General features: G+C 61.0%; 2 protein-coding genes across 7 annotated transcripts in view; one reads left to right on the top strand and one right to left on the bottom strand.

Moving 5' to 3' along the window:
- Positions 1-7,936, top strand: part of ARVCF (ARVCF delta catenin family member) — a 52,626-nt gene extending 44,690 nt beyond the window's left edge. For 2 of the 5 annotated variants that reach the window (XM_032269741.1, XM_032269746.1), the window contains 12 exons: positions 351-522; positions 1,209-1,226; positions 2,144-2,215; positions 3,675-3,802; positions 4,125-4,275; positions 4,537-4,735; positions 4,821-4,932; positions 5,021-5,111; positions 5,454-5,507; positions 5,912-5,997; positions 6,495-6,614; positions 7,088-7,936. In XM_032269741.1, coding sequence (XP_032125632.1) covers positions 351-522; positions 1,209-1,226; positions 2,144-2,215; positions 3,675-3,802; positions 4,125-4,275; positions 4,537-4,735; positions 4,821-4,932; positions 5,021-5,111; positions 5,454-5,507; positions 5,912-5,997; positions 6,495-6,602 — 1,191 coding nt within the window. In that variant the 3' untranslated portion in view covers positions 6,603-6,614; positions 7,088-7,936. The remainder of the gene's footprint in view (positions 1-350; positions 523-1,208; positions 1,227-2,143; positions 2,216-3,674; positions 3,803-4,124; positions 4,276-4,536; positions 4,736-4,820; positions 4,933-5,020; positions 5,112-5,453; positions 5,508-5,911; positions 5,998-6,494; positions 6,615-7,087) is intronic. The other 3 variants (XM_032269743.1, XM_032269744.1, XM_032269745.1) reach the window with 3 other exon arrangements.
- An 838-nt stretch (positions 7,937-8,774) lies between these two features.
- The window catches only part of COMT (catechol-O-methyltransferase), a 29,935-nt gene continuing 28,868 nt past the window's right edge, over positions 8,775-9,841 (bottom strand). For both annotated transcript variants that reach the window (XM_032269751.1, XM_032269752.1), the window contains exon 6: positions 8,775-9,547. In XM_032269751.1, the coding sequence (XP_032125642.1) occupies positions 9,347-9,547 (201 nt within the window). In that variant the 3' untranslated portion in view covers positions 8,775-9,346. The remainder of the gene's footprint in view (positions 9,548-9,841) is intronic.

Genomic DNA, 9,841 nt, shown 5'->3' with positions numbered 1-9,841 from the left:
GGGTGGGAGAGATGACCACGAAGGTCCCGGGAGGCCAGAGCTGTTGGGGGCCGCACAGGAGAATGGGCTTGAGGGTCTGGGGTGGCGCCCTGGGCGTGGCTTGCTTTGCAGTGGCCACACTGAAGTGGGCACAGTGTTGTAGGTGGAAGGTGGTTCATGAGGCAGGGGCTTCCTCCTGTGGACCCTCCCTGGCAGTTACCACCCTTTTGCTTCCCCCCCCTCCCACCTACTGAGGCCTCCCTGTCCCTTTGCTCCCGGTGCTTTAACACACACCAGCTGTGGCCAGTCTTTCCTGAGGGCTGGCCCTGTGCCGAGGGTGCCCTGCCCCAGCCACTCACCTCTCCCTGCAGTCGGTGGAGAACTGCGTGTGCATCATGCGGAATCTGTCCTACCACGTGCACAAGGAGGTGCCCGGGGCCGACAGGTACCAGGAGGCCGAGCCTGGGCCCCTGGGCAGTGCTGTAGGCTCCCAGCGTCGAAGGCGGGATGATGCCAGCTGCTTTGGTGGCAAGAAGGCCAAAGGTGGGTGGGGAGGACTGGGGTACCACTCTCGACTCCTGCTCTGGCTAAAGGTTCTCTGTACACCCACAGCAGCCCATCATGGAGGCCAGAGGACACCCGGCCAGCCCCCAGCAGGCAGGCAGGGAAGCAGGGAGCTAAGGACGCTGCACAGCCCTGAGTCACATGGTTGATGGGGCCCAGCTCCAGCCTTCCCTATCTGTACTGTGGGACCCCCAGGGAGGACACAGTGGGAACCAGGTGGTCCCATCAGTGCCCAGACTCTCTCTCTCCACTCCTGGGAAGAATTTATTTCACTGGCCCACAAGTTGGGGAGGAGCCATGGCTGACGCCGCCTGCTGACTGTTCAGAGTTACTATAGACCACCACTAGCCTGTGCGGCAGCCCATTTGCCCAGGAGAGATGCCTTGCACACCTCCACTGCACTGGCAGGGTGTAGGTTCCCAGGACCTCCCCCGCAGCTGTGGGGTCCTGTGTACCGCCTGCCCATTCACTGACCTAGGCCTCCCCTTTCTTGTCTTACTGGTGGATGCTCAGTGCCCAGAAGTGGTGGGATGAAGTTCCACATGCTGCCTGCTTGGTCCAGGGTGTGCAATGGGAACCTGAGGCCCCTGGGAGGGCATGGGGGGTGACGGGTGCTGCCCGCTCAGGCTCCTCTCCTCTCTCCTCTGCTTCCTCCGGCCGCCCAGAGGAGTGGTTCCACCAAGGTGAGTCCCTGTTCATCCTGCTCTCCAGGCCTGGCATGTGCAGTGGGCGCCTGGAAAGAGGGGAGCACACTCCAGCCGCACGGCCCTGCCCCAGCCCTGGCTTCGTCACTTGGGCTGCCATCTTTATGACAGTGGCAGGTGGGGAGGCCAAGGGGCTCACTCTGTAACCTCAGACTTGCGTACCTGGGCAGAGCCAAGAGTGGGCAGGGCCCACGGTGTGCTTCTGTCTAGGGACACTTGGGAGCAGAGTGTATTTCTCTGATAGAATGGGGCAGCATGTGGCTCAGAGGATACAAGTGTCCCGTGAGGGTGAGCAGGCAGGCACCCCAGGTCATCTGGCCCTGCTCTGCTGCCTCCAGAAAGGGCAGAAGCATCATCTGAGACCGGGAGAGTGACTGAGAGACAGGGCTCACTGTCACGGAGGTGGCTGCAGAGATGTTAGGTGGGCTGCTGTGGGGTTTCTTCTGACTAGTAGAGCCTGGACGATGTCCTGACCCCAGACTGGGGGAGTTTCCCCAGCTTTGCCTTACTGTGTGACCCAAGCGAGTCTTGTCCCGGTCAGCCTTCAGTGTCTCTGCGTATAGCCACCTGCCATCCAGCCAGGGCTCCTGGCTTCCTCGGTCTACACACTTGACAGTTGCAGTGGAACTGCTGGGAGGGACAGCTCCCAGCACCAGGTGGGAGATGAGTCCTAGGGGCAGGGATGGGACACCCCCGGCCCCACTGCCACCAACTCCTTCCCCTGGGCTAAACTGTGCCCAGACTCTGACAGCAGTACCCTACTCCTAGGGCCTCTTAGTGCCCCGGCCTGGATGTGGGGGTGCTTTTTGGGGCCTGGGCAGGAGGAACTGTGCCCACCCCTCCTGACACACCCATGCACCTTATGGGGTCCGCCTCACCTCCCGCCACCTTTCCAGGAAAGAAGGATGGTGAGATGGACCGGAATTTTGACACGCTGGACCTGCCCAAGCGAACTGAGGCTGCCAAAGGTGAGTGGGCTGAGACGAAGCCAGCTGCACTGGGGGATGTCTGGGCACAGGACTCCCCTGGTAGTGAAGCTTTGGGCCATCCGGCAGGCCTGGAGGGCCGCAGGAAACAAATGGGGAAACTGAGGCCTATAGGTGCAGGATTTCCTGGAGAATGATTCAGCACCGGGACACCTGCTCAGGTTTTAGAATGGGAGGCAGTGCCATGGGTCATGTCAGGCAAAGTAGGGGGAGACAGAGGCACAGTGAGGCCAGGTGCTTGCTCCGTCTCACGGTGTGTAAGAGGTGGCAAGGTTTGGAGGGACGCCCCCAGTGGAGGCAGGGCCTTCTATGTTAGCCACAAAGCTGGGTTCATTTGAGGGGGTTGGGAGCCAGGAGGGCATGCTCACATCCAGGTTCAGAGGCTGAGCCAGTGGGGCAGGGCCAGAGAATGCCCAACAGTTGCAGGGGCAGGGCCAGTGCCTGTTGGGTTGTATGCTGGGATCTGGCCTGAGAGAGATGTCCGTCCTGGTGGGGCCCAGCCAGTTGGAAGAGCCTGCATGTCACCAGGGTAGAAGGCCCTAGCTGCAGCAGGGCTATGGGGAAGCATTCCAGGCAGACGGGGCTAGTGCAGACACCCCAGCGGGGAACGTGCTTGGAATGTGTAGGAACAGAAAGCCAAGCAGGGCAGGAGTAGAGGGAGCATGGGGCATGAGGACTGGGGAGGGGGTGATGAAACGTCGCTGGGTGGGAACAGGAGTACTGAGTAGTATCCCAAGCCAGGCTGAAGCTCCAATTTGGGGACAGGCAAGCTTGGAAGGCGCTTGACCCCTCATTTCTGGAGCACTGGGCAGAGCAGCAGGATGGGACCTACATTGCTGGGGAACCTGGAGTGGTTGCTAGGGAGAGTGCCTCCTGTTGCTAGGGCAGCTGCCCTTGTTGCACTACATCAGTTGACTTACAGAGAGGGTGGGTTCTATTGTCAGTGGGGGAGGGCGGGGCCTGTTGCTAGGGACGTGGCTGTGCATAGCTTCAGTTTCCTGTGAAAGCAGGTCCTGTTAGGGGCGAGGCCTTGGTTACACAACTCTCTATTACTGGCCAGTGCTGGTCTTGTTGCCAGGGAGGGTGAGCCCTGTTGCTAGGGGCGTGGCCCGGATGCATAGCTTCATGGACACACCGGGAAATGCGGGTTTTGTTGCTAGGACAGCATTCCTGGTTGAGGCCTTCCTCGCCACCCCAGGCCTCCTGGATGCTACTGCTACCAGGCAGATCCAACCAACAGCCTCAGTTTGCTCCCCTATGAAATGGGAACACTTTTCCCCTTGAGTGACTATGTTGATAATAAACATTACATGACTCCTCCACACCCATCCCTGGCCCCAGCTTACCCAGCCTTGGGAAGCTCTGAAGTGGGAGGTGGGAGGGGTGTGATGGATGAGAGCAGATTCTGGGTGACCATGGGTGGCGGTTGCCCTGCACCCAGGCTTTGAGCTGCTGTACCAGCCTGAGGTGGTACGTCTCTACCTCTCCCTCCTCACGGAGAGCCGGAACTTCAACACCCTGGAGGCTGCCGCCGGTGCCCTGCAGAACCTCAGTGCCGGCAACTGGATGGTGAGGGGCCAGGTTTGGCAGGGAGGGCAAGTCCTTAGAAAGGGAATCCCAGACACCCCATTGGTGCAGCTCCTTCCTGGGCTGGCGGGGAATGGAGGAGCCACACACCACCCCAAGATCCAAGAGTTTCAGGGTGCATGGGCTGCAAGCAGTGAGTGCACCCTGGTTGGTGGGAAAGCCTCGGTGGAGGTGCTGTGGAGCTGTTGGGGCAGGGCTTTGTCCACATGGGAGCCGGAAGGTCCATCTGGAGGGAGCGGCAGGGTCTGGAGGTGGGAGAATGCCTGGCGTGTATAGCTGAGCAGCTCTCTCCCTGCCGCTGCAGTGGGCCACGTACATCCGCGCCACAGTGCGCAAAGAGCGCGGGCTGCCAGTGCTGGTGGAACTGCTGCAGTCTGAGACCGACAAGGTGGTGCGTGCGGTCGCCATCGCCCTGCGCAACCTCTCGCTGGATCGGCGCAACAAAGACCTCATCGGTGAGGACGCCTGCAAAGCCACGCCTGAGCAGCGAGCTGTGCCTGCAGCTCTGGGGTCCCACAGTGGGGGTTGGAGGATGAGTGGTTTGGGAGTCCAGAGCCCACCCCTGTTGCTTGGGCTGTGCCCCAACTTGGGTAGTTCCAGTCCTCCTGGCCCTGTCCCTGAAGCTTAGTGCCCCTCGCCCTCTGGGGATCCCTGCTCCTTCCTGGAGGGGTGGGGTGGGGTGCAGGTGCGTCCTGACACCTAGCCCTGCTCCTCAGGGAGCTACGCCATGGCTGAGCTGGTGCGGAACGTGCGCAATGCACAGTCTCCGCCGCGACCAGGGGCCCGCCTGGAGGAGGACACCGTCGTGGCTGTGCTCAACACCATCCACGAAATCGTATCCGACAGCCTAGATAACGCACGCTCGCTCCTGCAGGCACGCGGGGTGCCTGCGTTGGTGGCTCTCGTCGCCTCCAGGTGTGGGGGGGTGTCGGTGGCTTGGGGAGCCAGGGAGGTGGGGGAGGGGCCACCACTGACCCCGACCCTGATCCCAACCCCACAGCCAATCGGTACGGGAGGCAAAGGCGGCGTCGCACGTGCTGCAGACAGTGTGGAGCTACAAGGAGCTGCGTGGTACCCTGCAGAAAGATGGCTGGACCAAGGCGCGCTTCCAGGTACCGCCTTTCCCGGCCTTCCCGCTCACTTCCCTGCATTCCTCCTCCACGGGCCTCACCCACCCTGTGTCTTTGCTTTGTGTCTCAGTCAGCTGCTACTACTGCCAAGGGGTCTAAGGGTGCACCGAGTCCTGGGGGGTTTGATGACAGCACGCTGCCACTGGTGGATAAGAGCCTCGGTGAGTGCTGGAGGTTAGGGGCCTGGAGCGTGGGGACCAACAGCAGCTCCCCAGCTGTCCCAACTGCCTGAGCCTTGGGTGACGGTGAAGGGGGAACGAAGCCTCCCACTGAGACGGCTCCATAGTCAGGCCCCTTTCCCTGCCCTCTGCCTCTTGGCTGCTCCCTTCCTACAGCATTCGTGCTGGTGTCAAGCGTGGCAGGGGCGGGAGGGATTGCCAACTGGCAGAGGTTGGGCACCTTAGTGACAGCATCTAGGGCGACCTGGGCCAGCCCTGTGTGGGCTTCTCTGGCCCGCTCCCCCTTGGCCACTGCATGCAGCCCCTCTTGCTCCTGCCTTGCAGAGGGTGAGAAAACTGGCAGCCGGGATGTGATCCCCCTGGACGCACTGGGCCCAGGTGAGTGCGGACGTGGTGTGCTTTGCTTTCTGTGCAGGGGAGGGGACCAGGGCCTGAGGTGGGCCTGCTGGTTTTGTGGGGTATAGTTGGTGCTGGGTGGAGGAGAGATACTTGGGTTAGGGGTGCTCAGAGAGTGAGATGCAGGGCAGCTAGGGAGGGGTCAGTGCCTGGCTGGGGGCTGTGACCCACAGTGGAGGGGAGTCTGGAGAGCTGGGGTTGTACCACCGTGAGGCAGGGTATTGGTGAGAGCTGGCACCAGCCTGGATCTCCAGGACAGGGTGGGTGGGGACTTTCTCCCAAAGTCCTTGTCCCACGAGTCCCCTGTGTCTGGACTGAGAGGGAGATCTGCTCCTACAGGGCCCCTCTTAGAGCGCCCCTCACGCCCCATCTTACCCTATCTGCAGATGGATACTGCACAGTAGACCGGAGGGAGCGGAGGCCGAGGGGCACCGGCTCTGCAGGAGAGGCCTCTGAGAAGGAACCACTGAAAGTAAGTAGTCATGTGACTGTGGGCAGGTGCCCACTGGGCTGGGTCTGGTCTGGGCCCTGGGGTATAGCTGGGTTGTGGGGCCAAGCCCAGGAAGCAGCCCCTTCACGCCAGTCCGTGTGGGTACTGACGGGTTTGCAGCTCCTACCTGCTGGGAATGGAACTGCCCGGCCACACTCTGCATGGGGTGGAGCCTGTGAGCTAGTGTGTGTGCGCCCTTCTGTGCATGCCTGTGCAAGGGCCCACCGGTGAGGGCAGCACGTGCTGCCTGCTGTGTGCCAGTCCCCCGGCTTCCTGTGCAGGCCTCTGTGTGTGCACGTCCCCCACCCCCGCCCATGTGAAGCACACCTGTCCGGCTCCCTGCGCCCTCAGTGCTCCCTGTGCTGCTCTGGCAGGCCCACCCTTACATCGCCAGCCTCGGCCCTGCCCCTGCCCTGCCCCCCCGGGAGCTCTGACTAACCTGCTCTGTTGTGCCTCTAATGCCCACCTGTGCGCTGCAGCTCGACCCCAGCAGGAAGGCCCCTCCCCCAGGGCCCAGCAGGCCCACGGTCAGGCTGGTGGACGCCGTGGGGGACGCTAAGCCTCAGCCCGTTGACTCCTGGGTCTAGCTTGCATGCCTGGTACGTTCTCTCATCTGGTTTTCCGTCCGGCCGTTCCCGCTCTCTGGGCGGGGGCTTCTTGTTGGTCTCTGCTGTCTGCACGCTCCGCTCTTCCCGCACGTTCCCCGCAGGATTTTGGCCTCCGGTGCAGCAGCCCAGTGGCCCATTCCCAGGGAAGACCAGGTGGAGGTCAGAGAGGGAGGGTGCTCCCTGGGCCCACGTTCCTGTCCCAGGTACTGTGGGATCAGGGGCCTGAGGAGATGGGACCAGAGTAGGGATAGGCACCATACCCTCCAGCGCCCTTCAAGGACCAGCAAGTCAGGATCAGTCCTGGTGCCAAGACCCTTGGGGTCAGCCCACACCACCCAGGGCAGCTGCTTCTGTCTGCATCTCCATCCATGTAGCGTGTGGAGTTGGCTCCCCTGCCCTGAGGTTGCATGTGGTCCTGAGCCGCTCGGTGGCTGCAGCATCTACCATCTCCTCTCCCTCTGCAGGGCCCTGGGCCAGCCTCTTGTTCTTAGGGCTTGGATCATGGAAGAAGCAGATCCTGCCATGGAGCTTGGAGCCCCCTGGCGGCAGGGCTTGGCAGCGCCTCTCCCCAGCCAAGACTGACTTTGGGGACACCCTCCTGCTCTCCCTCCGCCCCCACCCCACCTAACTCCCTAGGCCTGAGTTAGCTGTTTACTGACATGATGCTGTGTGTGAGCGAGTGACAGAAGGCCCGAGGAGGCTGACTGGGCTGCTGGAGCAGGGCCCAGGGAGATGGCAGGGAAGAATACTTGGCTGGGCTTTGGGGCTGGTGGGAAAGGAGGGCACCCCTGGGAACACAGTGCCCCAGAGGAGTGGGCCAGGTCTGGCACCAGGGGCAGATGGCTAGTCAGGGAGGGGGCTGGGAAAGAACTTGGACTCCATGAGGCGGAGGGGCTTCCTGGGCACCCTGCAGGCAGGCAGACCACGGTGTGGGGGGTGCCTCATGAGGCTCAGTCCAGGGCAAGGAAGCTTTGGAAGCAGCAAGAAGGGGGTCAGGCTACAGGTGTCCCACCTCCCCAGAGTCCGGATGGCACGCGAGGCCCCTGTGCTGTGGAGCCCTTCCCCAGCTGATGCTGGCTGGGGCCGGGGCTGCTGCGTCTGCCTGGAGCCCGGGCGGCACCGCCAGGACTGACCTTCGGCAGCGGCACGGGGACTGCTTTCAGTGCCTGCTCGGTCCGTGACTCAGAAACAGAAGAAAAACACTGAGAAAAAGCATTAAAAATGAAGCCAAAATAAGACTATTGGTAAACATCTAAATTTTTGTAAGAAAATTTAAAAATTAAAGCAGCAAAGGAACTTCTTGCTTTCTGCCACCCGGGTCTGGCCCAAGTGGCTGGCCCCGCCCTTGCGTCAGGACCCCCCTCGCATCTGGGGCAGGGCCCTGGAAGGAGGCGGTCCCAGGTGTCCCTCTGCTTTGTCCTGCAGAGGCTCTGTTCCTGGCCCCTGGGTGGCCCCAAGCTTGTCCACATGGGCTCGCTGGTCTCTCTAACCATAGGAATGGGCTGGGTGGGGGCTAGCCAGGCCTTGAGCCCGGGAGTGGTCTTGGCTAGGGGCTGGTCTGGGCACAGGTGGACTAGGCTAGCACAGGGTTGAGTCATCCGCAGTCTGGGAACTGGGGAGCCTCTGAGGTGGCCAGCAGTCTTACCCTTGGAGGAGCTGGGGGCAGTTCTGGGTGTAGGTGGACACAGTCCAGCACTGCATCCTCGTTCATGGGCCAGGAAGGCAACTGCAGGGATGCAGGGGCTGGTCTGCGCCATTGCCTCTTCTGTAAGCAAGGCCCAGTGGGACTAGGGAAGGACACGCTTCCACTCAGTGTCACATGGGGCCCAGAGGGGCTGGCGCTGCTGTGGGGTCCACCTGTCCCCAGCACCTGCTTGGTCAGACAAGTGTGAACGCTGGCTGACTCCTCTCTGTTTCCCAAGCCACCAGTCATCCCTATGGGGCTAACAGGTGCCCCTGGCTTGACTGCAGAAGGAGTGGTGTCTGCACTGCTATGGCTGGGAGGCTGTGGGCCAGACATGCCACCCAGAACCCAGCCATCCAGGGGCCCCACGCTTAGCCCTAGCATCCATCAAGGGGAGCTTTGAATGTTAGTGCCCAAGTCAAGGGCAGCAGGGGAATGGCAGTTGAGAAGGTTGGTACTAAGTTGACTTATATTTGAATACTTAGATCTTTAATTTCTATTTTGTATTTTTAAAGTATGACATGAGTATATAAGATAATACAGCTAGCAGGTGTTAGTAAAGAGGTCATGATGGAGTCTTAGAAAAAGGAGAGCAGCCAGGCGCAGTGGCTCACGCCTCAGCATGTTGTGAGGCGGAGGCGGGCAGATCACGAGGTCAGGAGAGTGAGACCATCCTGGCCAACATGGTGAAACCCTGTCTCTACTAAAAATACAAAAATTAGTTGGGCGTAGTGGTGCATGCACCTGTAGTCCCAGCTACTCGGGAGGCTAAGGCAGGAGAATTGCTTGAACCCAGGAGGCGGAGATTGCAGTGAACCAAGATTGCGCCACTGCAGTCCAGCCTGGCAACAGAGCAAGACTCTGTCTCAATAAAAGGAGAACAGTCCAGCATTGCAGTACAGAGAGGTCAGAATGGCAGGCTGAGGTGTGCTTTGCATTTAGGACACAGCCCGGAGCCGCAGCAGGTCAACAGGAGCACATCTGTGGCACCTTCAGAACCAGGCTGGGTAAGGGAGCCCGAGTGGGGGTTGGGGGGCAGTCAGGGCTGTGCTTCGCTGCCTGGGCCCTTGTAGATGGCCTTCTCCAGGGCATCCGCCACATTCCTGTATTCCAGGAACGACGGGTAGTTTGTGCATTCAAAGCGGCTGCTCCCACGCACGTGTGCCAGGAATTCTGGCGCGCCTGGGCAGATGACATTGTCAGCCAGCAGCACTGTCCCCTTCCGCAGCAGGCCACATTCCTGCAGGAGACAGACCAGAGGGTGGGGGAGGTGAGGGTCAGAGGTACACAGAGAACCTGTCCCGAAGGCACCACGCGTGGCCTGTACCTAGCCCCTGGGGCCAGGTTTCTGCTTTCTGCCCAGCATGACCCCTGCAGGAAAGGACTGTACAAGACAAGAGCCGGGCCAGGCGCGGTGGCTCACGCCTGTAATCCCAGCACTTTGGGAGGCCGAGGCGGGCGGATCACGAGGTCAAGAGATCAAGACCATCCTGGTCAACATGGTGAAACCCCGTCTCTACTAAAAATACAAAAA

The sequence above is a fragment of the Sapajus apella genome, unplaced genomic scaffold (genome assembly GCF_009761245.1).
Source record: "Sapajus apella isolate SASKATOON/1434 unplaced genomic scaffold, GSC_monkey_1.0 scaffold198, whole genome shotgun sequence".
NCBI classification, from domain to species: domain Eukaryota; kingdom Metazoa; phylum Chordata; class Mammalia; order Primates; family Cebidae; genus Sapajus; species Sapajus apella.
The sequence above is the reverse complement of the archived record's forward strand: the minus strand, read 5'-3'. Positions and strand labels throughout refer to the sequence as shown.